Below are 21,405 nucleotides of genomic sequence, written 5' to 3'. Positions count from 1 at the left end.
GAGACTCAGGAGTTCCTGTTTCTAACAGGAAAGAAGATGCAGCAGCATCTTTGGGGCTCAGTCATCAATGGCAAGCAGGCTTACCGTCAGCACAAGCACAAGGAAACAGCCTCTGAGGCGGGAGCTGATGGAAAGCCTTAGAGGTGGGCAAAGAGACAGCAGGTCAGGTCAGGAACCCCCAAGCCCCTCCACCCCGACTCTGGGTCCGTTTACTTGAAGCTTCCTCCTGCAACATTTTGAAGTTAGACAGCAATTTGGATCGCAGACAAACTTAACCAGCCCTCAGCTGCCAGCCAGCTCAACTCAGCACTGCTCTTAGCTGCCCATGTGAACGGCAGTATCATTTTCCAAAGTGGCTTGGAGAGCAAACAATGAAACCAAGAAATTCAAGTTCTGTTTGCAGCTCTACCAAGTGTAGGTTTGCTAAGCTAGCCCAGTTCTTACCCCCATAAAGCAGGCTGAAACAGGAGGATCAGGTAGGGTCCTTCTAGCTCTTAGCATTTAACCAATCTGAACTTCACTCCCGTCTTTACTGTGATGCATCTAAACATCCATTTCTGAGGTGATATTGTGTCTCCCAATACATTGTGCACCCTAATAAACTTATCTGGGGTCAGAGAACAGAACAGTCACTAGATATAGAGGCCGGAAAATAGTGGCACACACGCCTTTAATCCTAGCATTCTGGAGGCAGAGATCCAGCTGGATCTCTGTGAGTTCAAAGCCACACTGGAAACAGGCAGGCGTGGTGACACAGGGCTTTAATCCCAGGAAGTGATGGCAGGAAGCAGAAAGGTATATAAGGCATGAGAAGCAGGAACTAGAGCATTTTTAGGCTTTTAAACTTTGAGCAGCAGTTTAGCTGAGATCCATTCAGATGAGGACTCAGAGGCTTCCAGTCTGAGGAAACAGGATCATCTGAGGAGCTGGCAAGATGAGGTTGGCTGTGGCGTGTTCTGTCTCTCTGATCTTTCAGTGTTCACCCCAATACCTGGCTCCAGGTTTATTTTTATTAATAAGACTGTCTAACAATTTGCGCTACACATTTCTAAAGAGTGGTCAGTGTGCTGAGCATGAAAGGAGCTGCCATCACCCAGCCATCAGATGTGACAGCAGTTCTGGGACATCGATACAGAAACTGGTCTTGAAGTTAAAGACCAGCATCCTCCAATCACTCTGCACAAAGCTCTGGAACTGAGCATCAATGACGGCTTTCCCACTAGTCTGTTTCTACACTGAGTTTCACTCAAGGTTTGCTGTAAGATTTCACTGCAAACAATCCCATGCTCTTAGGGAATCTCTAGCATGAGAATAATTCTACCCCCTGAAACTACTCCGTCAACTAAAAGTCCAAAGGCACAAGAGCAATCCAATGGCATGTACTTAAATTTCTCTTTGAAGTATTAAGGGATAGAAATGAACTGATTTTAGAACACAGAAGGACAGCAAAGTCATTTTGTCCTTCTGTACATCATCTGCAAAGAAAGGCTCTTGAAAAAAAAAATCCAGAGACACCCTCACTGTCACTAACCCTCACACCAAACCATATTTAAGTCCTAAGCACCCTCCTGGTTTCCAAATTAGCCAAAAGCCCTTCTGCCTTGGGACCCTTGGCTTCTCTTTCATGGTGCAACTCTCCTCCAGCTTCATAATGTACCAAGACAGCCTTAAGTATCTGAAAATCCCATCAACCTAGCATCACTGCTGTGAAAAATTCCACTTAAAGGATATTCGATCTGGGTTTCATATGGGTCCTGGGTCACATTCATGCATCCATAAACTATATTTCACAAGCCCATAATATTCTTAAAAGAAAAAAACGTAACTTTAAAAGAAGACACAAACCTTCACAAAAATAGAGCTGTCAAATTTATTTTCATTTGGCTGCCATTTTATGAAGAATTCCTAAGCTTCGTGTTTCCTGACATGCAAGAGTTAGCAGCCACAGTGCAGTTACTTAAATACTGCGGCTTCGCGGTGGCGGCGGCGGCAGCAGCACCGTGCTAGAGGTAAGACTGCAGACTTTCTTACTGCAATCCTGTCTGTCTACATGATCAGAAGGTTCGGAACAGCTGGTTGGGAAGGTAGCCAAGGTGCAGGAAAGATGTCTGTGCTTCCTTCTCAAGGGCGGCCAACTCCTGAACGGTAGGTGCCAAGATATCCACATGGCCTTTATAGTTTCCACCTGTACCACACACAGATCAGAAGCAATGTCAATGACACACTTCAGGACTTGTCAGAAGACTTGGGCTCAAGTCTATCACTTCAAATACTGTTTCTAGCATTAAAAACTTACTACTGGGCAAGTTACCTACAGTACATTTAGCTTTAACTCTTTTTTTATATGTATTTATTTATTATGTATACAGTGTCCTGCCTACTTGTGTCCTTGCAGGCCAGAAGAGGACACCAGAATTCATTAGAGGTGGTTGTGAGCCACCATGTGGTTGCTAGGAATTGAACTCAGGATCTCTGGAAGAGCAGCCAGTGTTCTTGAACGCTGAGCCATCTCTCCAGCGCTAGCTTTAACTTTATAAATCAGGAATTTCAATATAAATTAGTATTCAAGCTTCACTAATAGTTGCCTCAATTACCATACCCACCATTCCCTTGGTTTGCAAGCCGTTAGCGTATCCTGAATCAGAAATATTCAGAAACATTCTGGGCAAAGAAATACTAAACAAGGTTGCCACTTACATTAAAGACTTCTGATTCTTTGTTCAAAATCACCTACAATACTCACTTCCTAATACGTCACTAAAAGTTCAAGTACTCTTGATATGCATACTTCAAGACAATCAGCTAAATTGCTGTCCCTCATTCACATACAGATCACATAATAAAATGCTGCAAGCCAAGTAATAATAAAGCACTGGAGAATAATTAGTAGAGAATAATTAACATGCTAATAATATACTATTAGCATAATGGAACAAAATCGTGGTCTTCATAAACTGACATTCAAAGAGGCAAATTTAGCTAAGTGTGGTAATGTATGCCTATAACCCCAGCACTCAGAAGGCTGAGGCAGGAGGATCCTGAGTTTCAGGCCAGCCTGGGCTACAAAACAGTGGGTGGGGAGGGAGGCAGGTGGAACAACTACGCTGAAACATCTGAAAGCTTACCGCCAGCAGCCCTCTTCTGACCGTATGTAACTTTCCCATCAAACTCATCCACCGGAACCTTTATGTCTGGCTCCACCTGGGAAATGGTACAGTTCAGGTGTTCTTCTATCTCGGAAAGGAGCTAAGAAAGAATGAGAAAGTTCAAATACTTCACATAAAAATTTCACCTCCATAGTTTCAGTCTAATAGCATTAACTAAAATTAGGCAAGCCTGGATGCTTGGACAAATGGAGGCTAGACCTCTGGATCACAACTTACAAACAACATTATCAGCCAATCACCACTAAATCACCACTGATAACAGATCAAAGGAGAGGTGTCATTTTTCTAGATGAACGCAGTCTGTTTCTCAACTTAACCGTCTCTGGAAGGTCTCACCTGCATTTCATTGTACCAGATGGTGCAGCCGCCATCTTCCTTGAGCCTCGTGTTATAGCATCCTTTCCCACGGTTGCTGCACACATGGTACCAAACCTACATCAAAGGGAGGAAAACATGAACACGCAGAGAGAAACTAAATGCTCTGCTCTACATTTTTGGATTTTTAACATTTTATTTCCTTAGAACACTAAAAAAATAGGATTATGTATTTCATTCAATGGCCATTACCCAATGACTCACTGAACAGATCTAGGTTATTCTGGAAATAATACAAAAGGATGTGAGTTACAGAAAGGAACTCTCACAGGGGCACAGGCAGCCTGGCATGGTGCTGCACGCCTGCAAACCAGCACTCGGGCTAAAGCAAGGAGGACTGAGCTGGCCTGCAAAAGGTGGGTGTGGGGTGGGGAGGAGATGCAGACTGGAGAAGGTTATATTAACTAATACTTTAAAGACTGTTTATATCCAAGAAAAATAAAGCACATAGGGGAAGTGTGTACAGGAATTTGAGAAAAAGATGTATCTGAGACCTTATAAAAGTTTTTCTACAAATCCATTATTATATATGGATTTGTAGATTATATATAATATATATTCTATATAATATAGATTAATCTGTGCCACCCCCAAAGTGTCCTACGCCACCACACTACAGTGTTTAGTTTTTGTTGAAAAGCTGTATTAAGGCTATTAGGAAGATTCATATTTTGCCCTTTTCGTTGTAAACCACATGCTATATTTTTTATCTATTCAATCCGTGCAGAGGGAAGAAATGCCATAAAATGTTCACTTACTTCCATTTGGGAATGATTCCAATGTCAGTGGGAAAATCAAACTGCTTTTACCTCCCAATCAAAAGCACAACTCACAATGACTTTAAGAGAGCACTGGGAAGATTACCTTTCCTACAGGGACTCTAAGAGAGCACTGGGAAGATTACCTTTTCCACAGGGACTCTAAGAGAGCACTGGGAAGATTACCTTTTCTACAGGGACTCTAAGAGAGCACTGGGAAGATTACCTTTTCTACAGGGACTCTAAGAGAGCACTGGGAAGATTACCTTTTCTTTTTCTGTTGCCACCAGGGAAATGGCCAGGCCCATCCTGAAAGATTTCAAAGCCTGTGTTAGACCTCAGTTCTGAAACACAGGGGCACAAGGAGGAAGAACTCGGGCAGTACCTTTCAGCTCGCCCCACTCTGCCAATCCGGTGCACATAGTTCTGCTTCTCATCAGGCAGGGTGACATTTATAACTGCAAGTAAAGGCAATGGTTAACAGCTGCCATTGTTTGAAGGTTAGAGTGTAGAGCAGAAAGTCTCTTCTTACCATAAGGAACACCATGGATGTCAATTCCTCTAGCAGCTACATCTGTGCAAATCAAGAATCTTACGTCTCCTTTCTAAAAGAACCAAGAAAAAAAAAGGAGTCTGTCAGTGAACGCACAAGACATAAAAACAATCTTTCTGCTAAGACAGCGAAATGCTACTTTCAGATTAGCTGTTTGGACATAATCTACTGGACCAAGTCTTGGCATTTGCGGAAACACAGTATTATTATCTGTGGAAACACAGTACTAATGGTTGGATTTAGCCTTCTTTTTCTTACACCAGTGTTATTAAACCTGGCTTTATCTGTAGTCTTTAGAAATATCTTTGGAAACCCAAAAATATACAATAGAACAGAACACAGAAACTTGGGTGTTGTCTTTACTCATACTAAATCTAGAGGCTGGAGAGATGGCTCAGTGGTTAAGTGCACTGACTGTTCCCTGGGTTCCATTCCCAGCACCTACACAGCACTAACAACAATCTGTAATGTCAATTCCAGAGGATCCAACACCCTCTTCTGGCTTCTGTAGGCACTGCACATATGTGGTATAGGCAAAACACCAATATTTATTAAAAAAAAAATCTCAAAAACAAAATAAATCCAGACTATTAGATATATTATCCCAGAGTTACACTTCTTTTTTGTAACAATACACAATTTCCAAAGAAGAAGGAGTAGGGAACGAACCCCTAGTGCTTACAAAGGAACTACTTTTGGTCTAGTGTAATCCCCAAACAGCAGTGTACTTGGTGAAATGAAGCCAGGGAACATCAGTGATACACAGCATGGAAGCATGAACATTCTAAGTCTCGTATGTTCCACATTTTCCATACCATGGGTCTCAGAAAAAGCACCTATCCTGTGCGTGGCAATGAACTCTGGTGAACTGGAATGTCAGCAGGAAGAAACTATTGATGTTTGGCTCTTAATGGCTGAGGCCTACTGAACACACCAGGAGCTCTGAAAGCCATCAGCATGCAGAAGCACCTGGAAGGGTGTACTTCAAACACCAGTAAAACACTACCAGACTCTAATGACCACCTTCATTTAGAAACAAAGTGAATTCTCTGTAAGTATTTGTGCACTTTCTAAAAAATTTTCAGATATGGTTTACCTATCCCATACTTCTAAAAAGTACGCACATATGTATGTATGTATGTATGTATGTATGTATGTATGTATGTACGTACGTATGCCAAAGAACAGTTTACTGAGCACACTACTGAGGAGCAGTGGACTAGGTCTTCACTACAGTGTTGTCTGCCTACCTGATAGGGAAGGTGACATTTCTTCCCTGAGTGCCAACAGTGACTAACTCCTGCTACAATGAAGACGGACAGGTAAGGGTAAAACGCTTTCAGTCTCTAGGTCGACAACTGTTTTAAGGATATTAGGGGTGGCACAGGAGCACTATACTCAAGGCAACCAGGCATTGTACCTTAAATCTTTCCAAGTTTTGCTTTCTCTCATGAGGCTTTCTGTCGCCGTGAAGACACACACATGAGAACTGGTGTCCTTTTTTATCAGGTCCTAGTGAAAAGCATATTGAACAGTAGACCTTGAAAAGCATTATGCTGAAGACTACAGACAACAGCAGCTGTCTATAAAGAGCTACACCCCAGCCTGGCACAAATGAAGGCAACAACTTCTCTGTCACAGGCAAAATGCCATTAAAATCAGTTCCACGAAAGGCTGGGGAGGCAGCATAGTTGGTCAATGTAAGCACGGGCAGTGCCGGCGTTTTTAACCCCAGCACTGAGTGTGGGGATGGACAGGTGGACCCTGGGAACTCGCTGGCCAGCAAGCCTACCGAACCCGTTAGCTCCAGGTTCAGGGGGAGTGCAAAAAGGTGGAAAGGAACCAAAGAAGACCCCTCCAGCCCCCACAGGCACGTGCACACCCCCACACAAACATATACACCTCCCTTCCCCTCACACACAAAACTCCAGGAAACATTAACATTACTTTTAAGAGAATTTTAAATTCCTTCAAATTCCTGTCTAAACTTTCCAAGAAGCTGGGTTTATAGGCATGTCCCACCACGCCCAGCTTACTGTCCAACTTTATAAAAGAACATAAGACCCTTTGACCAAAGTGGTTTTAATGCTTAGTATTCTCAACAAGAAATCAGAGTACTCAGGTATGCTCCACAGCCTTGGCAAAAACTGACATTTCAATTTTGACTTAGGAATATTTCCATATTGATTTACATATTTAAACATGAAATCATCTAAACATAAAAAAATTTCCATTCTAATGTCTATTTGACCTGTACAGAAATTCATTGACTTGTATAGATTTTGGGTCTAGTTAATTTCAGTGTGGGATGTTTCATTTATTTGCAAGGTTTGAGTCATTACATTTTCACTACAGTAGTGAACCTTTATTTCTACTAATATTTTTATTTAAGGTCTTACTTCATCCCTTACTAGACCTTTAGATTAGTATTTTACCATATGTTTATGAATGCTTATTAAAATTAAAGTGTCATGACTAACATAATAGAATGTGTATCTTGCAAACCAGCAAATGTGTTTTGATAATTTCCTTGGGTTTTGGTATGTTCTTTTTAACAGCATATACCTAATGTTCATCTAGATTACTACTCTATTTGACCTTAGCAGAAGATTTCAGCCTACTGACACTTAAATATATTCAGGATTTTTATAATACTGATCTTATTCTGTGATTTCTAATATGTATTTCTTCCTCCAGGACTAGAGATGGAACTCAGAGCTTTACTCCTCACCAGGTAAGTTCTACCACTGAGCTATATCCCCAGTTCTTGGGTTTTTTGAGATACTATCTTACTGTGCAGCTCAGGGCGACATTAGTGACCTCATGATCCTCCAGCCTCTGCCTCCCAAGTGCTGGGATTACAGGTATGTACCATGATGCCTAGCTCCTTTCTTCCTTTAGCCTTAATTAGGGTTTTCCCTCATTCCTCTTTCTCCTATTTACCAGTTTAGAAAATACACACTGTATTATTTTAGCCATTACTCTTCAAATGTTAGTACTAATCAGTAATCTAGATCTACAGCCTTAGAATTCTGTGGTTCGCTCTCTGTCCCCTCTCCTTTGCGCTCCTTCCTCCCCCCCGTCGGTCCCCCTCTCTCTCTCTCCCCCCTTCTCTCTCTCTCTCTCTCTCTCTCTCTCTCTCTCTGTCTTTCTTTGTCTCTCCCCCCCCCCCCCCCCCCACAATAAAGCTCTAAAAAGGTAAAAAAAAAAAAAAGAATTCTGTGGTTCAGGTTTACTCTAACACAGATTGCAGCAATGTGGAAAAGTTCTCACCATTTACCCCACAGTTGATTCAGGAAAACGTACTGGGTAGGCACTGGTAAGCTGCAATGTGCCATCACTGCTGTAGACTCTGTGCATGCATTCTGGCTTTTATCAGTGTGAGGCTAGTAGTCCATGAAATGTGGAAATAAGTGAGAAAAACTTACCTCCTCCTTGTTGCACAAAGTACTGCTCCAAGTTATCGCAGTCAATTTTAGTTCGACAGAAAATAATCGCCTGATCCATCTTGTGTTCCTTGATTGCTCGGACAGCATACTCCCCCTTAAGGATTTTAACAGCTTCAGACCACATCTCTTCGTTACCATAGCAACAACAGAAAAAGCAAAGGAATGTCAATCTGAAGCTGTCATGAGCACACATTATCAGTCAGACATACTGCTTAACTCTAAAAATCCCTGCTATACTATAGATAAGGCAGAGTATGGGAGTGAAATACTGAGTTAACTCATTATTTTTGTTTCTGTCAATGTCTGGTATGCTATCTACTTTAGGTCTTGGTCTCTCTTGTCTCTTTGACACACACACACAACCATAACCCTTTAAGAACACAAAAGTGCAAACACACTAACACAAAGCCATACGTACCAAAATTTGGTACTTTCCTCTTAAGCATTAGTTATAATTGGTCTTGCATTAACTTCCCTTTATGTTCAAGACATGATTATTAGATTATCTTAAGGAATTTAACAAATCTAACCAGCCTAACACCAGTCCACAGAATGAAAACCTGGCTAGAAGCTTCTCAGTCATGGGAGGTAGTGCTACTGTGTTACTTCTCTAATGTCTATGTTTAAATGCTCTCTGGTTGTCTCCAACTGCAGTGGAGAGTAAGTGAAAAGCTTTATAAGGGTAATCCAGGGCCCAGTAAAAACTGGTACTTTACAAAGTACACTCTTTTCTAACCATGGTAACAGTTTGTGCTTAACTAGCAGTTTCTCTACTTTTCTCAAAAAGGAGGATAAGTGAGTATAGATAATGTTACTCTGGAGTTACGCATAAAACTGATCTCAAAGGAACTCTAATCAAGATTTCAGTCAATCCACCTTTCAGATGCATGTCACAAACCTCACAGTGAATTCACCCAAGATGCAAAAGACCCTGGCCTCTTCTAAGGACCACTCAAGACAGCTGGTGTCAGATGTGCAGTCTAATGAGTTTAAGATCCACTCACTTAGGTATTGAGCACATGGTATCCTACTATACCTTCCAAAACTTTTGAAACATTATGGACACGAAACAAATTGTCTCATAGGCTATCTTCACTGACCTGAGACTAATGTTAAGATTTTTCAAAGCTGATCAATGGATAGTTTCTGTTTGAGAGTATAAAGTGCTGCAGACAGACAGTAGTGTTGAACAACATAAATGTGTTTAATGCCCTGAATCGCACACTAAAAAAGTCACGATGATCACAAAAATAATCAAGATTATTTGTCTTTCACATTATAGCTAAAGGCATATCCCCCCACCATCCCTCATCTTTATCTTTCTGGAATTTCAAGGTCAATATAAATCTGTCTCTGGACAAATATGTTGGTTTTCTAAGATCTATATTCTACAATCCAAAAGACTTATGATTCTGAAGTCATACAACTAATGTCTAAGTTCCCTGATTACTAAAGGGTATCAGCTTGTTCCATTTCTCCATTATTCTGACTGCTTTTCTTTTTCCCATTCTAACTTTGTAGGTCCTATCTCAGAGCTTTCAGGAGAACTGGGAACAGAAACTCAACAGAGCAAACAAATCATTTCCAAGATCTTTAACACATTCTATTAATGTTTTCAGCTTACCTGGACTGTTAGCACCAGGTCTCGTGTTATCTTTTGCGTGTACATCATCAGTCTGTCAAAAGTGAGAGATAAAAGGGATGTGGATATTAAGGAGTGATTAAGAACAGGTGTCATTCTATTTAAAGGAAGAAATTAATCTGTCTTTGGACTGAATTTCAAGCACATCTTTATAATCTGTACACAAAACCATTTTTCAGATACAGAAAAATCCTTCGTTAACTAAGGAAATTAACAGGAATTTTGGAATTAAGGAATGAATGTAACAATAAAAAATAAAAACGTGGCTTTCAGTCTATTATATACTTGAAACACTCCCATCTTTATTATATAAAAGTAAAGGTAGTAACAGTGGGGAAAGGACATGACGGGCAAGCGAGATTAGCTTTATGAGAACAGGGCACATCAGAGTGACACACCATGGCTCCTATTGTCATGTAACTAAAATAGGACTTTCTATGCTTGAAATTTGATATAGGTAATACTCTTTACCAAAACTGTATCAAGGGAGCTAATCACAAAGAGAAAAGTCAAAGGTGAAATTTGCCATTTATTTGGTGCCTTTTATAAGCCCAAGCTTTCAGTCAACACACTGCTTAATGCTAGGCTTTGGAACCAAGGCTCAGTGCTTTAAGCACCGATAGGAGTCTGAGGAGACCAGCCCAACACACACATTTTCACATGGCACAGCACTTACTCGAATGTGATTCTTCCCCAGCCTTTCCCAGAGCTTATCAGTTTTCGGATTGACAGGGACGACAACATGGTGCACAGTATCTGGAACAGAGTCTTCCCCTTTCAAATCGACCCATGTGGGAAAATGCATTATCTTCTCAGACAGCTTCTTTACATCGAAAGAATGCAGAGTGGCAGAGCAAACAATCACCTAGAGACAGGAGAATTTGGGGCTAGATCAACTTTGATAACCCATCACCATTACATCACATCATACTCACTTTTAAAATATATTTCTTTCTTTCCTTTTTTTAAAAAATATTTATTTATTACATATTCAGTGTAACATCTACATGTATGCCTGCTCGCCAGAAGAGGGCACCAGATCTCATTATAGATGGTTGTGAGCCACCATGTGGTTGCTGGGAATTGAACTCAGGACCTCTGGACAAGCAGCCAGTGCCCTTAACCTCTGAGGCATCTCTCCAGCCCTAAAATTCATTTCTTTTATATTTTGAGAATCACACTAATAATGAATGATATGAGAACCAAGTACAGTAACCAGGGAATCTAAAACACATCTAATATCTGACTCCATGTAAAAACTACTAATAGTGTGACATGGGCAGGCTGGCAGTCAAGGCCCAGCCAATACTCGACTGCATGCAATAACCATTAGCTGTGTGACACCGGCAGGCTGTCAGTCCCTCACTGTCGCACAGAAACCATGCTATCTCCCCCTCTAGGAAGTAGTTTGGTTTGTTTGTTTGTTTGTTTGTTTGTTTGTTTTTAAAATCAAAGACTACAAGTTATTATTCATCCCCTGCTCTCAAATCTTTCCCTTCTCAAATGCTTCCTACGGAAGCATGAGAAAAGGAAGGGCAATGTTTTCAGAAATAACCACTACAAAGGAGACTGACTGTCAACAGCTGAAGCTACTTCCCCTCTGCACAGAAGGAGGACTGCTATCTAGACTGTAAAGTGCTCATGCTCTACAGGCAGAACCGCTGAGAAGATCTTAGGGTCATCAGTATGACTAAGAAATCACCTTTATTTCTAAAAGCCGTTTTTAAGACTATCATCTGTGTGTGTGCACTACTCGGTAACTAGATGATAATGAAGAAAATGTTTTATACAATGAACTGAATCAAAACTCTCTGTTCCGACAACAGTGAGTAACCACTGTCTACACATATTTTTGAGCTGCATTAGTCATTTCATACCTGAAGTCTTTTTCCATCAGAAGTAATCTGAGGAATCTGACTGTGCATCCTGTTAATAAAGTCAGAATAACCTTGGGATAGAAGCCCATCCTGCAGAAGAAAAGAGTTTTTAATCAGTAATAAAATCTTTTAATTTTTAAACTTAAAATGCAAGGTTAAAAAAACAAACATATACACATACGTATCACTGTATTTACAAAATAATTATGATCTGCTGGATACTTAAAGCCAAGTTATAAATTCAACTTTAGGTTCCTTGTGACTACAATATGAAAAAGGTGTAATAAATAAACCCAAACTATACTTCAATATTCTAAAATTAATACAACAGTTTATAGCACACGTCCTTAAGACACTGACTTCAATTTAAAAACTGAAAAGCTTCAGTGCTGGGAGATTAACCCAACCATCTTGAGAATAATTGGGAAGAGTATTTCAAAATCCTCGAACACATTTATGTCCTTCCAGATGGTCCACATTTTACATCTCTGACATAAAGAAATAATTTGTTATATGCACAAAAAGCTATTAGGAATAAAAAAGCAAACTACCTATGTAACTAGTTGAAGAATAACTAAACCAAACCATGACCTATCCATATAACAGAACATTAAATAGCCTTCAGAGATTAATTAAAAACAGTAATACGAAATATTTGTGATGCAATTTTTTTTTTTATAAAGGTTTGCCTAAACTCCCCCAAAGTTTGATTTCAATTCCCTACAGTAATTCAGTGCCAGGACCCCTACTGGATTCCTAAATTCAGATGCTCAAGTCCTTGGTGTAAAGCTATGCATATTCTTCATCTACTTGAAAGCACGCTTAGTTGAAAGCACGCTTAGACTTCTCACACCTACGTGCAATGCAAATGCTATGTAAATAGCTGTCACACTGTATTATTTATGCAAAATCATGAAAGTCTACATATGTTCAATATAAAGGAAAATTTTTTCAAATATTTTTGTTCAAGCTTGATTATATTAATATGCACATACAAAAAGTCAATGGTATGTATATCAATATATAGTGTATGAAAATGTGCTTAACTGTGCTCTTTAGGTAGTAGGATCATGGTTGAATTGTATTTTTTTTTTAATTTTATAAATCTTTTTTTTTGGTTTCTCTGTGTAGTTCTGGTGCCTGTCCTGGATCTCACTCGGTAGACCAGGTTGGCCTCGAACTCACAGAGATATGCCTGGCTCTGCCTCCGGAGTGCTGGGATTAAAGGCGTGCAGAAGAATACTCTAAAGAAAATGTGAACATATTTCAACATACTGCTTCATCCAGAACCAGGAATCTGACTTGAGACAAGATGAGCTTTCCAGTTGATACCAAATCATCTAGTCTTCCTGGAGTACCGACGACAATATCAACCTGAAAAGCCAAAAGCAACACCCAAGGTAAACTGAAAAATTAATATAATTACTTTAAAACAGCAAAGGGTCACTTTCTACTCACAACCAACATGAGAATACTCAAATAGTAACAACCAATGCAAAGGGTATTGAAGGTCACTATGGATAAATAATGCTATGTATACATCACATCTACGCTTCATTTGAAGTTAATATGTTGACTTTGGCAACTGATTCTGGACAGCTTTAACTTTTAAACAATCTAATATATAAAATTTGCATTTTACAAGAAGAAACATATGAGTAATTTACATGAATTCTAAAATTAAACAAGAACTCCAATCTCAACTCCACCATTATCCCACTGTGAGATCACGAATGATGTCATCCGGTACCAATTTTCTCATTTTGAAGAGGGGAATATCTTGAAGAGAAGACATACAGAGCACTGGATGACTGGTGTGTGCTGAGTGTGCACTAGAGTTCATTATAATTAGGAGTAACTGTGATTAAACTGGCCAGGAAACAATTATAGGCTTTGTCAAGTACTCACAGTCACTAGACACAATGGTAAATGTCTTCAGCTTTGATTCCTGTGACATAGTTATTATTCCTCCTATTTTTAAAGGAGGAGATTACAGTGTAGACCCATTACTATAGTCACAGCATCGGATATGCCACGAGGAAGTGCCCACACTGAGATTCAAATTGGGTCTAAACATAAGAAGAGGTCTGTGGGGCTGGAGAGGTGGCTCAGGTTAAGAGCATTTGGGTTTGGTTCCCAGTGTCCACACAGTACCTCATAACCATCCTTAACTTAGCTCCAGTGGAGAGAATGCTCTCTTCTTACTTCCACGGGTGGAAGTAACCGTGGAAAACAGGAAGAGAGCACAGCGACTCCTTTAAGAAGAGAACTGAATTCTGCCAAGGAAACAACAGAAGAATACTGCCTTTCCTTTGCCACTGGATTCAGTGAGTATCGAGTGTGTGTGTGTGTGAGTGTGTCCCTGTCCATGTGTGGGCATGTGCACTGGAGGCCAGGGGCTGACATCAGGTCTCTTCCACCTTATTTTTTGAGATGGGGCCACTTACTGAGTAGGTTAGGCTGGTTGACCACCGGGCCCCAGGATCTTCCTGGGTTACCTTTCCAGCACTGGGATTATGCGTTCAGGCCACCATGTCTGACTTTGTCCAAGACGCTTTTTCCTCACCTCCCAAGTGCTGGGATTACAGTATGTGCCTCCATGCATGACTGACGCAGTGCCGGTTACTGAATCCAGGGCTTCATGCGTGCTAGGAGAGCAGTCTACCAACTGAGCTTCATTCCCAGCCTCACATGTGGCTTTGATGCTGAGCTGGGGATCGAACTCAGACCCTCAGGCTTGCCCAGCAAACACGCTACTGTACCCTAAGCCGCAAACTCTGAGACATGACTGACAAAAACAGATCTAATGCTCTCAAAACTCCACAGCTGGAAAACATAAGCTGAAATCCCAGTACATTATGGGAAGACTGATTTGAGTTTGAAAAGGCCATGAATGAACCTATTAAATTTATTAACCACTAAAAATGTAAATAAACAAATAAAAATCACATTAAAAACATATCAGAGCAACACTATCCATTTTAAAATAGCCTTAACAAGTACATTATTATGAGTCCTTGCTCTTAACATACTCTGTCAAGTCAAATTTACAGCTCATTCAACGACAAATTTAGTTTGGTAGGGATGGAACTGAAAGGAACTTGATTTAGTATAAGATGGTCTAGATTTCACAATTAGATATTAAGGAAAGGAAATAGAAAAATTTGAAAGATGTTCATTTCATAAACATAAATAATTTTGTGAAGTCCCAAATAATAGGGACCAGAGAGTCTTGCCTTTGTCCTACACACTGGCACATGTAAGCAGTCTATAAGACTTCCCTCATGTGTGTCTGAGCTCAGAGACTGCCTTGGTATTCCTCATCATTTCCAAGTGTTGCAGAAACTTCTACTTTTTATATCCATAATCTACATATCTCCACACTTATAATCAGCATTGGTTTGTTTTTCCAATCAAAAACTTAACTAAATAAATACATCAGGTGGTGGTGGCACACGACTTTGATCCCAGTACTCGGGAGGCAGAGGCAGGTGGATCATTTTGAGTTTGAGGCCAGCCTGATCTATAGAGTGAGTTCCAGGGCAGCCAGAGCTGTCACAGAGAAACCCTATCTCAGAAAAAAAAAAAAAAAAGAAAAAAAGAAAAAAGAAAAAAAATTAAAATAAACAAATAAAATAAAATAAAAAGTGGCTTTTAATCAGAAAGCCCAGAAGAAAATTTCCAGGGAACCAAAGCATAAACCAACAACATGGAATTCCAAATGGAGACTTTCAAAAGGACCACTGTTCTCTAACTTCTGGGTAAAAAGGAGGCATGCCCACAAGGTGTCTGCAGCAGACTCCTTTGGTCTCGTGCTCATTTTAGCTTCATGTGCCTTTTCTTGGACAAAACAGAATTTATTCCCAAGTTAAAAGTACAACTTACCCCATTATCCAAAACAGAGAGCTGATCCCGAGCTGCAACACCTCCAATTATGAGAAGCTCCCTGAAACGGACAGCAGAATGAGAACGGAGAAAGAGTAACGTCTGTTCGACAGTTTAATCTATACCAGTCTCCGCAAGTGGAACAGGTCACTGAAAACGAGCTGCAATAAAGTGAGTACAGGGAGGTGGAAGTAGAGGACTTCACCACCAAAGCCAAAAAAGAAAAAAAAATGGCGCCGAGGTGATTAAGAGCTTAGAGTGAGGAAAACTCAGCCCGTACCTACACGACCTACTCCATGTAAGCTCTTCAAAACCAGAGTTCCACCTTTTAAAATACATTTGCCTGTAGCATATAGAGTATTTCTGGAAGAAAGGCTGAAAATCAGAGTAAAAAAAGTTGCCTTGAGGAAAGATAATCAGAACCTGAAGATAAAAGGCTTGTATTCAGTGTTACTCATAGCTTGTTAAAGAGACAAAAAAATTATCTCATTAAAAAAAGGATTTATAATCTGAGTGGTGGTAGTAGATGCCCTTAATCCCAGCACTGAGAGGCAGAGGCAGGCAGATCTCTCTGAGTTTGGGACCAGCCTGGTCTACAGAGTGAATTTCAGGACAGCCAAAGCTACACAGAGAAACCCTGTCTTGAAAAACAAGCAAGCAAGCAAGCAAACAAAACAGTTATTTTATATGTATGAGTGTCTTGCCAGCATGCACGTATGTGCGCCACATACATGTCTGCTGCTCGTGGAAGGCTGTGTCAGATCTGCTGGACCTGGGGTTACAGACGGCTGTGAGCCACCATGCAGTGCTGGAACCTGAACCTGGTCCTCTGAAGAGCAGCCAGTGCTCTTTGCCACTGAGCCATGTCTCTAGCCCCCTCATCCCCGCTTTTTGAAACAGGTCTGGCCTCAAGCTCACTGTGTAGGACAGCTAGGTTAGTTTCAAATAGTCACTCGAGCGTCAGAGAAAGGCAAGGGCTTACTTGTATTGAATATCAATTAGTAATCCATAACTTCATTCACCATCTTCACCAGTGAACTGTTTTCTACTATCCATCTCTCCTTGTGGCCTTTGTCTAAGCACATTAATTTTATCGGTAACGACAGTAACAAATTAGACACAGCATTTTAACCTGCTTCCAAAACTACTCCTCCGAAGCAGAGCCTCTTATATTGAGCAATCCCACAATGAGTTCTGTTGCAGGGGCAACTCTCACTGCTGGAGCCCAGCCTAGATCCTAGGCCTAGACTTTACAACACTGTTCTTAAATTTATTTGCCAAATGAGGAACGTGTCAATTCATTCAACAAAATTAAGGATTATTTTGCCTAGTGCAATTTATAACCAAATCAGTTTGCTTAACTTGTAAGTAAGGCCATTATTAACATCAGAACCTCTAAGTTTTTGGAATTAAGAGTAGCAATAATCATATAACATTGTGAATATACCAAAAACCACCTGAATGTACATTTCCAGTGAATTTTATCCCCCAAATTGCTCCAATAAAAAAAAAAACTTTACCAGAGTAGGTCAGTTCGGGCTGTCTCTCGACCACTGCCAGCAGTCTGTTGTGTGGGTATCTTTGTGGATTTCTGTGGGCCTCTCTAGCACTTTGCTTCTTCCTATTCTCATGTGGTCTTTATTTACCATGGTCTCCTATTTCTTGTTCTCCCTCTCTGTTGTTGATCCAGCTGGGATCTCCCGCTCTCCCAAGCTCTCTTTCCCTCGACCCTCGCCTTTCATTACCCCCACTCATGTCCAGGCTGTTCATGTAGATCTCATTCCATTGTGCTCATTGCATGAGTTGGCTGTTTGAAACCTGGGGCCTATGCAGGATTGTTTGGCTCGGCCTGGGAGGAGGGGACTAGACCTACCTGGACTGAGTCTACCAGGTTGACCTCAGTCTGTGGGGAAGGCTTTGCCCTGGAGGAGATGGGAATGGGGGGGGGGGGGGGTTGGGGGGAAGGTGAGGGGGACGGGAGGGGGGAGAACAAGGGAATCCGTGGCTGATATGTAGAACTGAATTGTATTGCAAAATAAATTAATAAAAAAAAAAAATGAAAAAAAAAAAAAAGAGCTGATCACAAAGAGAAGATGCACACACACACACAAAAAAAAAACTTTAAAATCAATTAAAAGCAAACTAACAAAAATTAAGCATAAGGCTGGGTATGGTGGCGCAAGCCTTTAATCCCAACACTTGGGAGGAAGAGACAGGCAGATCTCTGTGAGTTCAAGTCTAGCCTGGTCTACAGAGCGAGATCCAGGACAGGCACCAAAACTACACAGAGAAACCCTGTCTCGAGAAACAAACAAACAAACAAACAAAACAAAACAAAACAACAACAAAAAAGCATGAAATCCACAAAGTAGTTTACTTACAGGATTTGGCTTTCCACAAATTAAAAGGGATTCCTAACTGAACGTGGTGGCTCACACCTGTAATCTCAGTATTTAGGAGGTAGGAGGATGGTGAGTTTGGGGCCAGCTTGATTAGATAGCAAGATCCTTTGGTGAGATAGCTCACCAAAGACTAAAGGAAAGAAGCAAGTCTCTCTGCATGGAATGCCTGAGGTGGGGAGGACCATCTCTGCAGGAATCTTAGAGTCAAGCCTCAGGTTAGGAGTACTGACACCCTACACAGCCGCCCATTTTCTAAGCAGTGAAGAGAGGAGATTAACTTAACCCTGAATGAAATCAACCTCTGCCTAAGGAAGACAGTTTGAATGGAAACACGTTACTACAACGTTATAGTGTCTTATGTAGTATACCAGTGCCTCCTTTTGTTTAATTTTATTCTTCCAGAACACTTTAAACTTAAGGACAATAAGCATTTAGGCTCAAAGGGAAGGCTTACCGTAACTTAGGGTTATCAATATACTTCTTAAACTGCTTGACGTTGTTCAAAGTTTGCTCAGCTAACTCCCTGGAGGGTTCCACAATGAGAGCTTTTGGAGCATTAGGGAGAAATTTTGTTTGGGACACCTGGGCACTACCTTAAGAAAACAGAAAAGACCACAGGTCAATCAAACACACCCAAAATACCATCAGCTGAAAAACACCAGTGCTGTTCCAGCATCAAACTTTAAGTAATAACTGTAAAATACAGGAGACAATCCAACAAAATAAAGCTAAAATTTCTAAAATAACCTGTCATTTTTAAAAAAGACTTATTTATTTATTTATTAATTATGTATATAGTGTTCTACCTGCATGCCAGAAGAGGGCACCAGATCTCACTACAGATGGTTGTGAGCCACCATGTGGTTGCTGGGAATTGAACTCAGGACCTCTGGAAGAGCAACCAGTGCCCTTAACCACTAAGCCATCTATCCAGCCCCCAATCTGTCATTTTTTAAGTCTAGTTGGGATGAGTACAACTGATTGATGTGGTTGTTAAAAATAACCCATTTCCTTGTGACAAGCCAAAAAATGTACTTTAAGTAGGTGAACTGTACCAGGCAATAGTACAGGAAATGGAGTAAGCTTTCAAGTCAAGACTGCTTGGATCTGAATTCAGTTCTACCACTTATCTGCTCTTCGACCTTGAGCAAGTTACTTCAAATCCTTATTCCTGAGGCCCCTGTAAAATGTGAAGGGTACTACCTCATAGGGCTGAGTGAAGATTAAACAATCTGTGGGAAGCATTTAGCATGCTGCTATGGTGCTTCACAAGAACAGAAGCCAAGCATGTCACTGCCATCAAGACTGAGAAAGCCTAAATGCCTCAACAGACACAGAACAGTTCATCAGTTAAGTTCTGAAACTGAAGTTTACTCATCTGTTAAACAAAGGTTGATCAAACCAGAGCAGGAGGCAAATGGGACTCACTAGGAGAAGCCCTTCCCACTGGGGTTCTCTCTGCACCCCCATCTAGAAATCCTCACCCTCTCAGGTGCAGTGAAGTACCTGTTTGCTGTGACTTGACGACATAATTATCTGGGGCCTTGGAAAGAGCAACAAAACCATCTTTTGGTGGAAACTTAAATTCTTCTTCACCAAAGTTAAATTTCAATTCAGCATTCTGGCATTGAATAAAAGAAAAAGAAAAGTTTAAATGAATGGCAAACTGCCCAGTAAAATGTAATAAAAATCAAACAGTTTAGATCATAGCAAAACTTCTAATTACCTTCAAAACACAGGCAGGGAAGAGCGCTTGGTTTTTCATATGTGCTGGTATTTCAAATGCCAGACCAAGATCTTTTCCTTTAAAACAAATAAACAAAACCAGAGAAATTAAAAAGAAGAATTTCCACTTACCCAATAAAATTTACCAATCTGCTTTGCTTTCTCATGCTCTCTGGAACCCATGGATAAAAGTGGGCTGCCTAGGGCAAACCTATTTACCGCTTGACTTCACTAACTGCTCCCTCTTCCTGTCTGCATATCTGATTACTCCCTATCTACAAGACCTCTGCCTCTACAGACTTCGCAGCTCACACACACTCCCACATCAGTCACAAAACCCTCCCTGATCCACAGCTCCTTCCATTTAACTTACATTTTTCCTCTCACTGATGAAGTAAAATCCCCAATACCCACTTTAGGACATGCATCCTTCTTTTCATTCCATTGTCTACATGTCTGACTCATGCTCACCCACCTCCCCGCCCTACCAAAAATAGCTATCAGGTACCAAATCCTAGAGTGAACTGTCACTCCTGTCTCTCTTACAATGCCTTCAGCAGTACTGGGCACAAACCGACTTCTTCCTCCTCTGTGAAACACTGTCTTCCCTTGGGTAGCCGGAGTCCACGCACCTCTGTTCTCTCCTCCTCTTCCTCTCTCCTAGATTCTCCTTAGTTAGCCAGCTTTTAGGCATAGGACACCAGGCCTTGGCTCTTTACTAGTATTTAGGTACTCTTCCCACCTCCTAGTCTGTTTTCAACACAGCTGGCCCATGCTGCTGGAGATGTGCCACTACTCTGTTAGAACTCCAGAGGAACAAAAGCAACATTCTCTCCCTCCAGCTCAGGCACTTGACGCATGTACCTCCTCGCTGTTGCTCAGGCAGGGTGGACACTTCCACTCCAGAACTTTCCCTTGGCTCTTCCCTCTGCCTGAAACGCTCTTCAGTTCCCAGCACAACCCCACCCAACTGACGCCCTTTTAAATGTCTTCTCATCAGCAGAGCCTTCTCTAAGCACCCTATGGAAAAGCACATAGCCCCACACAGCCCTGCTCTTCCTCTCCTTCCCACCTAACGTTTGATCTGTAAACAGTGGATGTCTGCCTCTCCTCATCAGTGTGAAAGCACCGCAGAGCTAATCTTCGTCAGCTCCACCTCCGCTTGTGACTTATCACTCACTAGTGCACAACGCACACAGCACTCAACAAACCACTGAAATGAAAAGGTGAATCGGGTGGAGGACTGAAGAAGAGAACTCAAGAACAAGAATCACGTTTTTTCTCACTAGTAAGATCCAGAGCACTTACCATTCTTGGAGAACTTCACATGCCCTTTATCAATATCTAAGTAGCATCCAATGGTATCGTGCATGGTGAATTCCTGAGAACCCAGAAAGTGAAATGTTATTAACGGAAAGCAAGACCTGAAGTGAGGTTAGCAGCCGCAGACAACAGCATCCAAAGCACACTGGGGTTTCACAAGAAGTTCTCTAATGGTAAGGAGGGCATCAAAATGACTGTCACAGACAGGATGGCGGTCATTCCTGTAATCCCAGCACTGCAAAGGCTGAG

General features: G+C 41.1%; 1 protein-coding gene across 1 annotated transcript in view; it reads right to left on the bottom strand.

Moving 5' to 3' along the window:
* Positions 1-1,856: 1,856 nt before the first annotated feature.
* Ddx1 (DEAD-box helicase 1) overlaps positions 1,857-21,405 on the bottom strand; it is a 28,602-nt gene continuing 9,053 nt past the window's right edge. Inside the window, exons 10-26 of the mRNA XM_052745881.1 lie at positions 21,142-21,214; positions 19,835-19,911; positions 19,615-19,729; positions 18,563-18,701; positions 15,707-15,767; positions 13,097-13,195; positions 11,822-11,911; positions 10,621-10,809; positions 9,927-9,978; positions 8,282-8,428; positions 6,274-6,365; positions 4,833-4,905; positions 4,686-4,758; positions 4,567-4,609; positions 3,504-3,599; positions 3,126-3,246; positions 1,857-2,185 (exon numbers count right to left, since the gene is read on the bottom strand). Coding sequence (XP_052601841.1) covers positions 2,055-2,185; positions 3,126-3,246; positions 3,504-3,599; positions 4,567-4,609; positions 4,686-4,758; positions 4,833-4,905; positions 6,274-6,365; positions 8,282-8,428; positions 9,927-9,978; positions 10,621-10,809; positions 11,822-11,911; positions 13,097-13,195; positions 15,707-15,767; positions 18,563-18,701; positions 19,615-19,729; positions 19,835-19,911; positions 21,142-21,214 — 1,671 coding nt within the window. The 3' untranslated portion in view covers positions 1,857-2,054. The remainder of the gene's footprint in view (positions 2,186-3,125; positions 3,247-3,503; positions 3,600-4,566; positions 4,610-4,685; positions 4,759-4,832; positions 4,906-6,273; positions 6,366-8,281; positions 8,429-9,926; positions 9,979-10,620; positions 10,810-11,821; positions 11,912-13,096; positions 13,196-15,706; positions 15,768-18,562; positions 18,702-19,614; positions 19,730-19,834; positions 19,912-21,141; positions 21,215-21,405) is intronic.

This window comes from Peromyscus californicus, unplaced genomic scaffold (genome assembly GCF_007827085.1).
Source record: "Peromyscus californicus insignis strain IS unplaced genomic scaffold, ASM782708v3 Scaffold_1__1_contigs__length_55948999, whole genome shotgun sequence".
Taxonomy (NCBI): domain Eukaryota; kingdom Metazoa; phylum Chordata; class Mammalia; order Rodentia; family Cricetidae; genus Peromyscus; species Peromyscus californicus.
The sequence above is the reverse complement of the archived record's forward strand: the minus strand, read 5'-3'. Positions and strand labels throughout refer to the sequence as shown.